The sequence below is a fragment of the Pyxicephalus adspersus genome, chromosome 7 (genome assembly GCF_032062135.1).
Source record: "Pyxicephalus adspersus chromosome 7, UCB_Pads_2.0, whole genome shotgun sequence".
Lineage (NCBI taxonomy): Eukaryota > Metazoa > Chordata > Amphibia > Anura > Pyxicephalidae > Pyxicephalus > Pyxicephalus adspersus.
This window is the reverse complement of record NC_092864.1, coordinates 58,017,011-58,035,191: the sequence shown is the minus strand read 5'-3', so window position 1 is coordinate 58,035,191 and position 18,181 is coordinate 58,017,011. Positions and strand designations below refer to the sequence as shown.

The 18,181-nt window shown below is 35.0% G+C and overlaps 1 protein-coding gene across 1 annotated transcript in view; it reads right to left on the bottom strand.

Moving 5' to 3' along the window:
• TSPEAR (thrombospondin type laminin G domain and EAR repeats) overlaps nt 1-18,181 on the bottom strand; it is a 69,302-nt gene that overhangs the window by 17,402 nt on the left and 33,719 nt on the right. The window contains exons 7-9 of the mRNA XM_072418619.1: nt 16,555-16,787; nt 6,069-6,255; nt 5,005-5,234 (exon numbers count right to left, since the gene is read on the bottom strand). Of these exons, the coding sequence (XP_072274720.1) occupies nt 5,005-5,234; nt 6,069-6,255; nt 16,555-16,787 (650 nt within the window). The remainder of the gene's footprint in view (nt 1-5,004; nt 5,235-6,068; nt 6,256-16,554; nt 16,788-18,181) is intronic.

The following is an 18,181-nucleotide window of genomic DNA, read 5'->3' as shown; positions in this document are numbered from 1 at the left end:
ATGAATGCTTCCAATTTGATCAAATTTGACCAATCAGGATTCATTCCAAACTAACAAAAGACTGACAATACCAGCAGAACCATTAATATTCATTAATACTTCAGAAACTGCAAATCAAGAGAACCTTAGTCCACTACACTTAACCTCAACATTAAATTACCTTGTTTATTCATTTTATTCAAAAACATTACAGTAGAGGCTTTTTGTACAACTCTAAAGGCCATTTATTCTACTCTTCCAGCTTTTATTCAACTATTGTGTTTAAGTTCTCTAAACTGGTCAGGGCATCTCTATTCCCCAAAACCCAAAAGAGTTATTCAGCTTTGTTTCACACATTTCAGTGCATATAGGCAACATGTTTCTTCAATACATTCAATTAGCACTCTCTGTCTGTATATATATATATATATATATATATATATATATAAAAACTGACCACAAAATATAGCTCACTGTAGGAGGTTTAACTTCTCCCTGCTGTTCTACAAATCAAAAAGTAAGCTTGGAGAATAGTCTTAATACCAACTTTGCTGGAGTTAGGCTTAAAGAAATCTGTCAAATAGATGCTAGATGCTTTTACTTACCTGGATAAAAGGAACCCTAAAATACAAAAGGATATTTTAACTACAGGTAGTCCCGGGTCACATACAAGATAGGGACTGTGGGTTTGTTCTTAAGTTGAATTTGTATGTAAGTCGGAACAGGTACATTATTTTAATAAATTCAATTAGGACAGATGTTTGTCTCAACATAATATTGGTCAGCGTAGTGTCAGTTACTGTATAAAACCCTCACTGTGAGTTAATCACAAACAAAGCAAATCTTTATGGAGCCTAGATATTCATTAACATTCATTAACAAGCTGTGCTTTGATATGCAAAAAGAAAACCACTGGCCCATTTAAGTTGAGTTGCTTGTTGATCTCTGAAATACATTTCTTAATTTCTCCACAGTCAAGTATATATTCTATGCCAGTCTAAAACATTGCTTAGGTTACATAAGTTATAAACAAATAACCTACAAAATGCTTGTACATGCAATTTACTGTTACCAATTGAGGAGTTGGTTGTGGCCCACCCTAGTGTGCTGCCTATACCATTAAATTCTGTATGTGCAGAATACAGTTAGGCTTTTAATAATACGAATTTGTGTGCAGAGAATATGACATAATTTTATTTTGTGCGAGATTTATTCTATCGCTAAAGAAGGATAAAAACAGGGAATAGATTTTACATGAAAAATTTGCTCTTTTGCCCCCATTAGTATATTTTATGCGTAGTAGCAGAAGTAGCTGAGCTGGCAGCACTCTAATATATACAGTCAAAAATATTCCAAAGATAAATGTTCAAAAAGTACTGAATAAATTACTTTATTACCTATTTGAAAATAATTTATTAAAGGAGTGTTAGTAGAAGAAAACACATTAAATTGTTGCAACTGTCACCCCCACATCACAGGGAACCACATAATGATGCAGAAAGTGACATGATGACATCGCCGCATGTCAACCTCCATGACATCAAAGCTCCATTATGTCCTCTCGGCCTCTAACTGCCCAGGCCCTATGCATGCCATCCATATCTCTACCAACCTTCAATATTTTCTGTGCAAACAAAGCTGTTCTATCCGACCGGGGAAAATTTTAGTTTATGTGCCCTTTAGAGATAATATTTCATGAAAAAAGTCATAAGTGGCAAACTTTTTTTTTATCCTACAAGTTCCGTACAGTCAATGTTCTTTGTGTAGGACATGAGGGGGACCTGTCAATATACCTGACTTTGTATAGATTTTTGGTGTTAAATGAAAAAACAATCATTTGTGTAAATAATTGCTGAAATAAGCTCTCAAATCATCATCAGTAAATTTTGTGAAACTTTAAACCAAGCACAATAATATTTTTTATTGCTGTATTTGCCAGAACCTACATGCACAGACATCCACAATTGTAGGATGATATAGCCACCTATATATACACATATAAATGTATATATCTCTCAATACAGCATGTCTACTTCACAATACAGTATTTCTGCACTGGGCACCAAAATTGGTGATGGAAATTCTTTCCTATTTGTAGATAACCTTTACTGAAGACTAACCCAACAAATTTCAAAGAATTTTACATTTTAAAGAGTTATAGCCCAAGTGAAATGTGTTCCAAAAATATAATCTATATAATATAAACTATATAAAACTACAAAACATTAATGGAAGAACAATTTTCTACCTTCACAGCCTGACTTGCATATGGTACCTTTCAACGCTAATAGAAAATAACAAACAGTTGCTTCTAGCACTGCATGACAATCCATTTCCTAAAGATTAATGGCATTTTTGCCCTCTGCTGTAGTGCTGACATTTATGTCTCCTTTACATATACAAGATCTGTACTTTCAGAGATAATCTCTTTTGAAAAAAAGGGCATCGTGGACTTAAAACATTGTGGGATCTTGCAGAGCACTTACAGTCACTTGAACCCTGATATTTCCATTACTATAAACATAAAAAGGTCTTGTAATAGGTTTAATTAGTTGTCAACAGCACTCAAAGTTTTAGAGCAGTTTAGAATGCTGATAGCAATGCAAATGTGAATTAAAGGTCTATAGACGATCCTATTTTATGAGGGACTGTACTGTACTTAACATTAATACCTACATTTAATATCCAAACTCTAAGCTGAAAAAGTTTGTTTTGCATACTAAGTCAATCATAAAGGCAACTCCTATGACAGTAACAAGGCAATGAAAACCTAACGGTGCTTTAACATTTCTTCTCTTAAATATCCCAAGAATAGGGCAATAGGAGATAAGATTCGCCTACCTTCCAACAGTGAAATGTACAGCAATAAAATCTAACTGAGGTCCTAATCAAACTGGCTTTAATAAGAGAAAAAAATGTTTTGATCTCTAGGAAAATTACAGGCAAATACACACAATATCCTGATTGGTCGGGCCAGGATGACAAACTCACATATGTATGCAGGAGTTCATTAAGTTTGCTGGAATACCTGGCACATCCTGGAATCCTACACTGAGCTACGTAAGTTTTAGGTGTGGAACTAAACTTTCACTTTAAATGTGTTGTTAAAATCTAGTTAGTGTGTTTACTTGATTTTGGCTTGGTATACGCATGGAAGCGATAATAGCAGTACACTGAGCCAGTGCAGCCAGATTATTCAGCCTTGCTGTATGCCACTAATTCCGTGCCAGGTAACCAACTACCCAGCAACATTTTATTGCATTGGTGTACCCATATATGTGCCAAAATAAACAAAATAGAAGGCCTAGAATGACAGGTTTGTATTTTTATGCCATTATTTTTAATTTTCACTTTAAGTAAACCTTAGAAAATATGCAAATAAAATGATGCTTTATATATATATATATATATATATATATATATATAAATATATATATATATATATATTCAATAGTTATAATTAGTAAGGTTTTTGTGTTATTTGTCTGGAGGATTAGAAGCAGGAAAGTAGTAAAAGAAAAGTTAAGTTGTAAAGTAAGTATAGGCCCTGTATATATTTTCATTTGCCTATTTGGACTCTCTTGCTGTTGTAAAACTTACATCACTAAAGCAAACCGGTGAATGATGTTAATTGTTATCCATTCTGAATGTATTATATATTATTCAATATATTATATATGTATACCAAATTAACCCAAGTTAACCACATATAAACCACTCTGTTACCCACTCTGAATTAAATGTTAAATAATGTACTCGCATTTGTGCACAGCATGCCAATATCAGTGGTAAACTTTCCATATAGTTCTAGAATTGACTTTGATAACCAGTGATAAATAGACACTGATGTGCTAAATATATACTCACTGACCACTTTATTGGGTACACTTTACTAATACCAGACTGAAATGCTTCAGAATCTATATAATTTTTCAAGGCATAGATCCAAGGTGCTGGAAACATTTTTCAGGGATTCATGGTCCATACTGACTTAATAATAGATTTGTGGGCTACACATCTATAATAATCTCCTGTTCCACCACATTCCAAATGTGCTCTATTGAATTGAGATCTGGTAATTGAAGAGGCCATTTGAGTATAGTGGACCTATTGTCATGTTCAAGACAAAGTTTAAGATGATTTGACATGGCATGTTATTCTGCTGGAAGTGGCTCTCATAAATGAATGGGCATGATCAACAACAAAGCTAATGTAGGCTGTGGCATTTAAACATTGCTTATTTAGCATTAGGGAACCCAAAGTGTGCCAAAAAATATCCCATACATTGGTTTCTAAATCAATACCAGATAATGCCTTCAAATAGTTATGCAGACCAATGTTTTTTGTGGGTTCTTTTATTGTGCTTTGTGATACAATAAATAAAAATTGATACATTTGTAGTTATAAGAATATTCCAGGATTTGGAGCTACACTGTTTTTTTTATTTGATCAGATATTTAGACTTTTTTACATTGACTTGGAATGTGTCTTGTCCTGATGTTACTTATACAAGAGGTTCAGCCAGATCCTGCAGGTGCCAGCTGTAGTTGGCCAATGGGTATCTGCCTGATACATAGGCATGAGGTTGTCAGCTGTCACCTTTGCTGCACACAAATTTACCAACATTTATAAACTTCATTATTTTGTTACTTTATACACTTCGCTTCCTGTTCTCTTTAAAATCCCAATAAAGGCCAACATCTGTAATCATAATCTCATGAAACCTGTTGCTCATATCTGCGAAATGCTGTAAAGCTTTTCCAGATTTTGAAAAACATAATGTGTTTCTCATGTAATTATATTTCTATTATATTGTGGCTGGTCATTAATACATATGAGAACTTGCAGAATGTTTTCATTAAAAAGAAAGTGTGGCAGATAACACTTTATCGGGCATGAATACAATACAGACCCAAATTTATTTCAGAAGCACATGCACAGAATATAAACTTATTACATGTAACAAAAGGCAGAAAATGTGGACAGATTGTAAAAATGAGTGTTTTAAATTAGCACATTGCTTACCATTATAGACTGAAATGGCCGAAATGCACTTCCCAGCCAAATGTAGATGTTGGATTGGACGTTGGTTGATGTTCCATTAAATGTGTTGGCTACAACCAGAAAAGAATATGGTCCGATACTAAAGAATTCCCAGTCGTAGGCACCTGAGGTAGGAATGGTTTGGTTGATCTCAAATAACCCATTGCTTGAGTTCCACTTGTAAATAACACTGTTAATGTTGTGGTTATTACCTGTAGGCAACAAATTACACAATAATTGTAGCAGTGACAAACTATTATTTCCTATTCAAAAGAATATATAAACAGCAACAATAGACAAAGCAGGACTTTGCTCCATAGGGTTTTTGCTAACAATGAATTATACGTGGGTCCTTCTATCGCATTCCATAGGGCCTCAATCATTGTTTAGACCCCTGCTAGTTTAATAAATTGTAGTTTAATGTTCTATAGTTTTACTGAATAAAAACACTGTTATTTAAACAGTCAGTCTATCTAAAGAAAAATCTGGGTGGTACCTGGGGGGCTGTCACTCAGTGGCTATAAGGAGTTTTAGGTTTTTGCCATGGCAAGCCATCATAGGACGTTTCCACTCTTGTAATTGCACTAAATGTGTACATGTAGGAATTTAAACACAATGCTCTCACAAGAGCCCTCTCGGTAGTGAAATATTTGTTTTGGGTAAATGCAATACCTGGAAGTAGGCAGCACTGATGGAAACTACTTAAATTATGTCTAGAGCCAATCTGTGGGGCATTTCACTTCACACAGGCAATAAAGGAAATCCCCTTTCAGACGGTTATGCCTGTAACAGGTGTTCCCATTTAAAGATTTCCCCTCATCTCCTGCAATATAACATTTTACATTTCCTATGATTATTTTTCTGGGCTGAAATGATCAACAAGACAAAAAGAAGGGGTACATCCACTAATGTGCACACAAGCACTAATAAAAGCCTAAAAGACATTATCCTTAATGCTTTGGCTATCGAAATATTGTTTTTTTAGTTTATAATGATAGCAAACTGTATTTATTTTTTGTGGCATTTAGAAAAGGTGGGTACAATACCTTCTCTGTGGTTTGCAACAACCAGAAATGTTTCTCCGTCTATATGGAAAGCTTCCCAGTCACGGGCACTGTATGTTTGTATACTCTGATATGGAAAGAACTTCATTTTTTTGGGATTCCATTTGTAAATGACTGACAGCTCTTCTCCGAAGTCATTCTTTTCAAAATTGGCCAAGGCTAAAAATATCTTATTGGGAAAAAAACACAAAAAGGCTTTTAGGAATAAGATGGAAACCGAGTATTGCTGTAATGCAGAATAAACCTAGGCCCCCCATTATGTCCTTTGTTTTGCATGCACCTTCAAGTAAACTAAACTTCCACTAAAATGGAAAATGGAGTCTGGCCCTTTTTCTTAAATCACCTACTTTATGTATGGAAAATAAAAACATGCCTGTAAATTTAGAATTTTACTTGGAAAACTTTACAAAAACTTTACTTGGAAAAATTTTACAATGGAAAACAAATCTCGAGAGAAAACCATTCATTGCAAAAGCATCTTCTAATGGGATTTGGTCTGCTCTGTATTCCATTGGACTCTATCCATTAGGGTAAAGGAGTCTTGCTCAGATAGATTCACAGATACATCTTTACATATAATGGGTGATTCAGGGAGGGGGCTCAGTCAGCGTTAGCACACCTTCCATTTTAGTAGAAGCTATGCTTAAATGTGAGTTTTCTTTTTTTCCATCATTGTTAGCTTGATATTGCTCGGAGCTAAAGAGCAGATTAATTAAATCCTCCTAATCAGAGAAATATTAAACATCAAGCTTCTTACAGGCTGGACTGTAGGTCACAACTCCACTTTCTTAATCATGTTTTATACAAATACCAATATATTCAGAGATTTATATAGATACTTGTGAAAATTAGTTTTCCTAAAAACGTAAAACCTTAAAGGGGTTTAAACTGACTTGTTACACACACAGAAGAGGATTTATCAGTGAAATTACTGAAGAAATCAGGTGGCTATATAATGCAACATCAACAGCTTCTTTTCTCTTAAAGAGCTGTGTAACATATGTGGTGATTTATCATTATTTTATTGAAAGTCTGTCATCTAAAATATCAATATTTAAAGAATCTGGTTATGACATCAAGACTTCTATTTCCAAATTCTACGTTAGTCTACTGACTACTATGCTGACCCTTTTCGTTCAATGCCTTCCAGGAACAAAGCAAAGTGTTATCTGCTATACATTCTGAAGCCAATATGTACACAGATCGGGCCCGGAAGCTTCCCTGGACAATGAAAGGAGACTGGGGAGTGTGGTTATACTACACTGACAGTGGGATGGTCTTTAGGAAGTATAATAAATATATCTTCCACGTAACAAGTGTCAATATTAGGTCCCCCACATAAGTGAAGCCATCATTTCCACCACAATACAAGTTGGCATCATATCTCCCTCAACACAAGTGAAGCCTGCATGTCTACCACAAAGCAAGTACAGCCTTTAGGTCCCCACATAACAATTGCAAATATCATATCTGCAACAAGTGTATATGGCATGACCCCTACATAACAAATGCAGCCATCAACACCTGAGTGTGCACCCTTCATTTATAGCGTATTAATGCAGAGAGTGGTACCAATGCTAACACTGCTCTCTGCATTATCAGAAGACCATCAAAGGCTGGTAAGGGGCACAGAGGAAGAAGATGCAGAATGTCAAATGTTCAACCTATGAAACAAGTTAAGTATGAAAATGTAAAACATACAGTAGAGGGAGACAGGAAAGGGGGTGATTTGGGAGTGGGGAAAGGGGCTGAGCTCAGAGTTGGTCTTTAATTTAGCCGGAGAGGGTCCATACTTCCTAAGCTGTATGTTTGTTTTAGGATTGCTTAATTAGGCAGAGTATAATACCCGGCATCTAATCCAAATCTTTCAGTTACTTTATTAGTTCTTAGGGGTAAAGTATTGATTGTTGTTACTTTTTTAAATGTGTTGTTCTGTAACTCATTTTTCCCAAAGGTAGTTTGAATCTGATTGGATGCAGTAGTATAACAAGCAGTTTTGATTTCAGACACTTTGATTAATGAGGTTAAAGTGCTGTAAAGCAGGAAATGATAACAGGTATTATCTCATTGTAAGTAACAGGAACAATAACTTGTGTAGTGGTTTTGCATTCCAGCATTGAAAATTAGAAAGCAGCACACAATCGTTGCAAGTTATAATTTCCTTTTTAAGTGCTGTTTCCACACATCACTGATAAAACAGTCACAACAACCTCACAGGAAAAGGTGGGAGCAAAACAACCACATGAAGCTTTGCTGCAGATAAACATTAATCATAGAGGTCCAATAACACGGCTACACTATGGAAATGTGTGATCCCATACCACAACAAGACCCATCTACCTCAATCCATCACAGCTATTCACAGGCATTCCAACATCTGTTCTAAAGGCCTATTCTGGAAAGGGGTCATGTTTTTACAAAGGCATACCGCAAGGGAGACCTTTTTAGCTTGCATGAAACAGCACACTGCAGACTTTAATAATGTAATAGAAAACTGGCAGTCCAATTTTAGCAGTGCCATGGCAAGAGTGAGCAAGTAAACTTACAGCTTACCATATGTTTGGATTTCCAAAATAATGTAACATAAGGAACTACCTAAAGTGTTCATTCAAGCAGGTATTTGCCCCCCATAGTTCTTTACTGATCAAACTGAGATTTTACACTCATAATGTAACCTGTGTGAACTCACATTTACCTATTTAGAGAGGAGGGGGGCAGCAAATAAAAATACAATTATGTTTATATTGGTTCTTTGTTTGCAAACTGTATCTGCTCTAATATAAATTGTACCCTCAAACCAAATTTAAAAAATAAACTTAGAGATGCATTCAGGGAGCACAATCTACCAGCTCGGTCATTTTGTTTTTCCAGCTGACCCCTTTCATACGGTGATCAGGTCGTCTGAGAATTCCTGGTGGTGTTGCAAGGGAGCTATTCCCAATCGTATCCTATCCTAGTGTTATTGCTGATTTTCACATACAGGGTGCCTGATCTAAAATTATGTGAGTGCTAATGAGAGCCTGCCCTGAAAAGTAAATATTACTCAGGAGTGCACAGGAGAGGGAGACTCACGTCTCATATCTAAAATATGAACAAAGTACCCAGAATAAAGTTAACTGGTTGGAGATTCTAGCACCATTGTAGTTTCCTGGATAGCAATAGTAGCTCACTGACAAGTTACATTTGGTACCTGGAGTTACTCTCAAAACATCCCATAATCAGCACAGTTTTTAGAGTCAGCTCGTCTTCTTTCCAGTAACTCTTTTTGGACTGGAAAATTACAGAACATTCCATATTTTTCTTAGTTGACAGAGAATAAATTGATTTATTAAAATTATATGAGACCTAATGTTTGGATACATTATGATTGTCAATCATGAGCATTTATGCAAGCTTTCATGATAGAATATTTTAAATTATCATGTAAGTAAAGCTATTTAAACTTTGGGCCACACTTTTGTCTAATTTATATTATTCCCAAATGGATTCCTACTAACAATGGGGTATAGGGATAGTTACCCTCTGTAGCTGCTGAAAGCAACATTTTAGGCATATCTAAACAAAAATATATTTATATATTTAAATTTCATACTGGTTAAAAAATATATCAATAGGTCAATCAAGAGTAAGGCTACGTACACACTTGCAATGGTTCTCGTCCGATATCAGCCCTGAATCTGGGGTGTGTACAGCGCCCGTTGTTCATCATCTAAACGACAGTCCTGGCGGATCCACAGAGGATGGACGATGAACGATCATAATGAGCAGAACGTTGCTGAATGTATAGCGCTCGTTCATGCATCGTACAGTCCTTAGTCGTTGGAAAGGATAGTGAAAGATCCTTTCCAATGACAATTATTGCACGTGTGTACCCAGCTTAACAGTGCTTCCCTACAGATACAGTGCTGTGAGTATTGTTATCCTAAACAAGGAAATGTGTTGGCAGGTTAAAATAAAACTTAAAATATTAAAACAAACACCACCACTAAAGACTGATAAGCTTCAATATAATATATATAATACAATACATTATATAATACATACAATACATTTTATAAATGACCACATTGCTAGGTGCACTCTAACCATAAAGCCCCTTAGGAAAATGCCTTGAGGCTTTAAAATTAGTTAATAAGGTTATTGGCTATTATGTGATTTCCAGTGTGGTCTTCTTCCAGGAAAAATCCATAATATGCTGAGTGATCCTCCAGAAAGACTAATTATATTAGAGTTGTATTCAAATTATCAGATAACATAGACTTTTACCTCTGGCCATTAGTACGCTCAATATTATTACCTCAAGACAAAGCACTTCTTTTACAACAGATACAATTGAATTTCTTACTGCCTATTACATTGAACTAAAAAGCAGAAACATTTGCCAATACTATATCATTAGGGGGCTCAATCATGATATATAAACATTACTTTATGGATTTCAAGGTAAAGATTGGGCCAAACTTTAAACAAACACTTGCTCTTACATGAATAAATAAATGTGATTTGAGTGATCCATAAATACATTTGAATTACCTAAACCACAACTGCAACCAACAAATGAGTAAATGTTTTCGCAGAGCTTAAAGCTCTTTTTTTGTCATTCATGTCTTTATTTTGCTTCTACCATGCACATCTTTACACCTGGATTAAAAGCCTGGTATTTCAAACCTTAGTTGGTATACACCACAGGTCCCTCCAATCTTTAGCTTCTCTTTGGTTTGGGAAATCTTCAACATAGCATTTCAGTTAAGTATGCAAAAAGAAAGGCATATTATGTTTTTATTAAAAATAAAATCACAAAAAGTAAACAGGGCTATGGATAGTCTTTTATATTTCCATTATCACAAGTAGGTCGCCCCTCGCCCACATAAAGTGTCTTTCAACTTTTTCATAGCTTCCAAAAAACTGGAGAAAGACAAATGCATCAGCTGGATGCATACAACTTGTTTGTAATAAATATAAAGCACTTCCATCTTTGTTGTAGCCCACACCTGAATACCTGGTGAGGGATCTCAGAGGAAGCAGTGATGTTACCTTCTATTCTGTGTACTCAAGCTGACAAACAGCATCAAGAGATGTTGGGACAGTTAACAAACTAAACTTTATTTTGAAATGTAACATTTTGGGCAACAACTTTGTTCAGCCTTTTGATTATTATTTTTAGATTTTGGATTTTTATTTATGTTATTTTATGTAGCTAGGGCTTTTATGTTGGACGAAACTGCTTTTTTCGACATTTTTTCCCCTCCTTTTTATAACAATCTTTATTTAAGAAGAAGAAGAGAAGGCCCTGACAAAGACCAAGACAGGATACAATATACAATAAGAAGAGAAACAAACTTCCAGAGATGCCTGAAGCCAGATCCCAAAATCCTACAATAATCTAGAAGAGCAGAGGTAACAGATCTGACAAATCAGTGGAATGAACACACGGAGAATGTTTCCTTTACTTAATGGAGTCCTTCAGACCCTCAAGGCCCTATGGAGATATTAGAAAATAGGCCAATAAATTCTTGGCTGATAGCTCATATTAAACAATAGAAAGATAAGAGCCCTGGCAGCCACATGGACCTCACAACACCACGTGCCACTACAGAGCCAAGTAAGAGAATTTCTTAGTGCAAATGAGTGAGTAGCTGAACTCTACCAACTGAAGCGTCTGTCTGGTTAATAGGCTGTGGTCTATATATACTTGTGTATTTAGAAATAGAGTTATTTCAGTTGTATTTAAGTGTGGGCATAGCCCCAAAAGGAGGGCCCCTATGGGACCTGAAATAAAATTACAACCATACCCCTGGAGGTGCCTAAAAAGACTTGCTATCTGCTGGTGACTATTGTCACCTGGACTAAAAATACAAAACTTTTTGTTGTTAAGAAAAAGTGAGAGCCTTCCAAAGAGGACAAGAATTTCAGCCGTCTAAAACACCTTGCATTGAAGAGTTTCCATGTCACTTCCTTTGTGGGTGCAGGGCAAGAAATAATGGGAAATCTCCCCAATGGGTCAGAGATTACAAAAAAATTATTTGTATCCAAAAAAGTTAAAGCTGTAGGGAAAAGCGCTGGAGAGAGGGACAGTATGGCAAAAAAAAGTTTTCATTGTTTTTATTTTTAATTTTGCTGGGCAATTACATTTATATAAATGTAAATATTCTTTAACATGTTAAAGCTGCAGAGAAATTAGTTTAAAAAAATCTATGTTTGGGATGAAAGTCAGTCTTGCAATTTTGAGGTTTTAGGAATTAGGGATTTGACAATGCCAAGGCTGCCAGATCCTTGGATATATAGTTTTAAATTACATATCATAATAGTAGCCAAGCATTATTGAAAATCTTTCAATAAAGGTAACATTGTTGAAAGAATTTTTTTTAGGTTATGTTGTCAAATTCTATAATATACACTTTACCCAGTAAGAGTAAAAACTTAGGGCTTCCGATGTTTCTCAAAAGGCATTTCACAAGCTGTAATGATGATTCTCTGGATTTCCGGAAGGCCTTAGCTAGGAACACTGGCACACAAATTGGTATAACATGTTCTTATTCTTCCTAGCAAACATTCCCAGTGACCTTTACTACCTTACTTTCAAATATTCTATGAAAGTTGTTTTTAAAAAGACCCCAAAATAGATATCATTTTGACCATTCTGACCAAAGATTCTAGTGTTTATCTAGCTCAGACTGAGGTTATCTTTGTGCGGAAAGCTGCAAAAAACCTGGTTATCCACCTAGTCAATTGCAACTCACCAGTAAAGCACTATAGCTGATACATCTCCGTCTGCCAGACTCTGCACACTATTGGATATTTGTATCAGACAACTATGTGGAAAGTCACCTATCTCTACCAGTGAGGTATCCTCCTTGGAAAACTCTCCAACCAGGTCCAATTTTTACCACTCTCCGCAAGTCCCCTGAGGAAGCCGTCAGGCTAAAGGCGTCCTGATATGAGACATTTCCCATACCTCCCTTAAAGTTATGAATGGGAACGACCGATACTACTATAAAGTACAGATTTCTGTGTAATTTATGTTACACAGAAATCTGTACTTTATATGATTTATTACAGTTCAATAGACTTACATTTGCTATACAAAAACTTTTTTTTCTGTCATATTTTCTTTAACCTGCTATTCTCAGCCAACAATATGAATTTCTATTTTATTACCGTCCATCACAATCATTTTATCCTGTAAATTTGATGTAGTTGTATACCAACCAAATACATTTGTATTCACTCAAAATATTGCTATACTGTTGTATTGTGTTGTAGCACCTTTCATTATTTTATTTTTTTACTTTTTTTATTTTTACACTCGTTTCTCCAACATACTTCAGTCGGCAACCTTCCAGCTGGTAGAACAGAAGCTTATGACACAGCTGTTTATATATAAAGTCTTAATTTATTCACAGCATGTCCTGGCCTGTACTTCATACCTCCTGGGGTGTTTCATAATCGCACCAAAATCTTTTCATCATTTCCCTTGCTTTGTGTTCAAACAACATAAAACAAACTGTACGGTGGCAGTTCTGTTCTGCACTCTGCTTTATCAAAACATGTTTCCTGGAAAAGATAAGGTTGGACATGAAACAGCCACATCTGCGAAAAGCTATAAAGGAAAACCAGACGTTAATGAACGTCAACTTCCCCATTACATGCTACTACTTTGTAAAAATCATATTGATTGTATCTGGGACAAGATCTTGTCTCAAGCCAACTGGGACTAAATTCTTTTGTAATTTAAAGCAAAGATATCTGCCTAGGATAATTCAATGCACGAAGCAGGTACTCAAGGGGTACAAAGGTTTTGAATCCCATATGGGGCTCTGAAGATTTGGCATGCCTTTGAAATCACCTTCAAAATTACTGAAGTTTGTTCATTAACAGATTTCAAAGTTTGAATTAACTTTGGAAAAGATATTTATACACACGCACACACTTTAAACTGCACATTTTTCTACTAATTGGTTCTAATTTTATGCACTTGTGTCTTTAATTCGAAAAATTTACTTGCATTGATTTTTTATCTATTTTTTTATTTATTTATTTTGCAGAACTGCTGTTATTATGTTTTTCTTATTTACATTTGTACTCATGTATACTGATAAATATTTTTTACAGCCCATGAGTTAGCTGTCAGAACAGGGTCTATATAGTGGTGTGTTTTTGTGCCTTTTTAGGTGCTCTTGAGTGTTGTAAAGCTACGTACACACTTCCAATTATTATCGTTGGAAAACGAACGACGAACGATCCTGCACGATATCTACGAACGATCGTATAGCACCGATCTTTTTTGCCCAATCGATCGTTCGTTGTTCGTTTTGAACGATAAAAATTGGAAGTGTGTACGCACCTTTACTCTTTTGGGTAATCATTGGTTAACATGACAGATTTGCTGATACCTGCTGGCGGCTTATCAGTTGACTACCGCTTAACTACAAACTAATTTTGGACTTAAATATTGTATACATTATCAGGGTAAACTAATTTTATACTGTACCACTACCAACAACTTTCACACATTTTATTTTGTATCAAAAAGCATCCACAATAATTTTAGGAAACTAAAAACAAAGCCTCAGAGCCTTTTGCACCTGCAAAGCAGGTCTAATAAAAAATTTTTGCTAGTTGTTTTAACGGTGTTGCGATAACTTTTTATTTGGTTTAGTTCTTTGCCTTGTTAAATTTCCCCATTCTTTCCCTTTACTTTTTTCAGTTTTGCCCTCCAAATGAAACTGTTGAAACCTAAACCAGATTTCCTAGGATTTTCTCCAGAAGCATTTTAGCCAATAGAATTCATAGACTTACAGGAACTGCTTATGTTTAGAAATGCTTCTACATGTGTTTGCAAATGCCTGTGCAGGTGTTTATAGGTGTTTTTAGAAATTTGAATTGCCTCAGGCCTTTTTCTTGAAAGTTGGTTCAACTTGGAATTGAAAACTATTTAATAGGCTTGGGGCCTCTTTAGATTGTGACAATGTGACATGTGACATTGACATTCTTCATAAAAGGTCCCCTAGAATCTAGCTTGAAATTATGATGCAAACGCCATCATCATTATTTCCATTTGTTCAGCCTGTGGGGTTGAGGCCTTCTCCACCAAAAGATGACACTTGCATTAGGAGCAGGCAGGGGTCTGTTTTTTTTGCCAAAAAGAGGGGGCAACACACTGTTTGCCTCATTTCTTCGTTGGCAGTCCAAATTCCAAAGGACCTTTCATGAGTAGGAGAGAAGCCACATGCACTTGCTGCCCCATTTCCTATCCAGAACGGTGCCAAGTCTATTAAATGGTCTGGTTTCAATATTAGGGTGGACACCCACACTGCATTAAAAACACCAATAAATGCTCTCACAGATATTTGAAAACACCCGAACAAGCCACTTTTTAGCAAAGTATGAAAACAACTGAATACCTGAGTAATTCTAAGACAACCTAGTTTTAGAAGTTTTGATGGACAAATTGAGGGAGCAAAACCATAAAAAGGAAAACGAGGAATGTAGAAAAGTAAACATATGAGGGGAAATGAACCAAACAAGTATGTATCATATGATGGTTGTATCATATGATTAGAAGCAATACTTCCACAAGGTATTGATGAAAAAACAGTGCAGAAGTCCTGGACCAAGGGTGCACAGAATAGGACAAAGCATTTCTATGGAAAGAGTATGTACACACATGTTAACCCTTTGTCTGTTCTTTACTGTTAACCCACAAAGTGGTTTGATTTTTTGTTCAGTAAAACACATTAAACCAATATGATGTGTACATCCCATTGTTAGATGTGTTCAAGAAGCTAAAAAAATAGGAAATGTGTATTAACCTTAACCAATTTAAACTTTATCTTACCAGTATTATGCAGCCAAGGATGGATTTAATTTCATGCTTTGGGTGACTAATGCTGTATGTTCTCATCACTCAGTATCACTGAAAAGCAAGGATGCTGTCTATCTGAATAGTAAGTCTGTATTATTTGACTGTATTGCTTAATGCATTTAGCATTTTTTTTACCTAATAAAGGCTTTTAGTAAAATTAGGAATGTGAAAAAAATGTTACACAGTATGAAACCGCATGAAAGCGAGAATAAAGCACAGAAAATGTTCTCTGCAGCAAATGTTACAAAATTCCCAGAAATTCGGGTATTTAATATTTCTTCAAAGATTCATTTGAAAAAGTGTATGTTCTTTCAATTCATTTGGAGAATATACTTTGTAATCACTGGGTCTATGTCCCTCTATACATTTTTTGCAAAGTGCGGTGATTTTTTAATTGAACTGAGGGCAAACCCATGTTCATGCTACTTCAGAGATTAATAAACACAAATGGCAAAACAGAAATAAACTGGGAATGAAGTAAATGCAGTTACTGGAAATCTAATAAACAAAGAGATTGGTACTTTGTAATGTTTTGATTTTTGACTTATAGTACAAGAAATTGTGACTCCTATATTCCAAAAAAAGTTTGTATTCAATTCTCACCCTTTTTTCTATAGTAAAGTGCTTCCAGGCTTGTGCTTGGTAGGAAAGAAAGTATTGGTGAATGATAAATCTTCCATCACTCCACCTATAGAGAGCTGAGCCAGGCTGATTGTTCCGGTTGGCCATTACAGCGAAATAGCCCACATCCTGGATGAAGAAAATTTCCAGTCCCATGGTTTCTGAAGCAGTGGCCAAGTTCTGATAGTCCTCCACATAATCCAGCTTCTCTTTCCCTAACCACAAAAAGAAAAATGTGTTATTGTGGGGGCAAGTACTTTTGTATATGCTCCTGTTTACCCTGCTGTAATAGCTCTACTGTGTTCTTTTACAGACCTTTATTTAAACTTTAGAAAATTGAAAATATTTCTAACAAGCTGTAATATTTTTCTTTCCCCATAAAAAGGTTCATTCTAACAGCACTGACAGCGTGCAGATACTATTAAAATTCTGCTATTATACATTTAAACACCTACATAAATGACATTTTGTAACATTTGGAAGTCTTGCTTTAAACAGATAACTGCTTTAACATTTTGTTAGTCCTTCATTTCGTTTCAGAACCATTGAGAACTAAAACTAAATACCAGGAGCCCCATGGCAAAAACTACCAGCACCTACAACAATACTGAAAAGACTGGTCTGTTTTCACTGAACCATAATGGCCTTACAAATGTTAAGAACAAGAAACACCTATGTTTTTTCATCTACTCGAATATGGCAAAGTTGAGGCAGAAAAAAAATGCTGTGACATCTTTCCAAAAGTAAAACATGTACAAACTAGTTCTACACTATATAAAAAAAAGAGAACAATTTGATATACAGTCATGTTTTAAATAGGTTACATTAGAACACATACATAGAATCTGAATGTGAGCAATGTATCTTTGACAAAAAAATGATTGTAAAAAAAAATTATCAAAATTTGTTTGCTGTTTGAATTTTTTTTCTTTAATCAAACTTTGTTGCAGAAACTTACAATTGTAATAGCTGTTTTTTTAATTATATAAGAAAGTGAATAATTGAAAATGGAACTCCAGTACTGACACAATAATTTATCAGGAGTAACGTACAGGTTTTGACAAAAAGTGTTCAATTGAATCTAATAAAATCTGGAATTTTACTGTCATAATTTAAATAAAAATAGTTTAAACACAATACTTTTTTAATACATTTAATATATATTAAATAAAATATATATTACATGTACATTTATACCAGACCATTTATGTTATTGGTACTTTGTGAATCTAGTAAGACATGTTTAGAATTGACTTCTATAAATATTCATTGTCCCAAGAGGTGCATATGAAGACTATGCGCGGATTATCTTAAAAGGTCAAGACCATTTCTAAAGATTTCTTAACCATCAACAATGGAAGTGAAATTAATCTTGTCAGTAAACTATAAAGACTAATTAAAAGTTATTAAAAAAATCACCTTACTCTACAACAGTCATGGGCAAACTACGACTTGTTGGGCTTTTTAATCTGGTCTGTCAATTATTGGTACAAAATTGAATGTAATGTAAGTTTTCTATTAACTTTAGGTAATGGCTTTTACATTTAATTTATATCAGTTCATAGAAACACTCTCCATCTATCTTATACTGGCACCACATGTTACATAC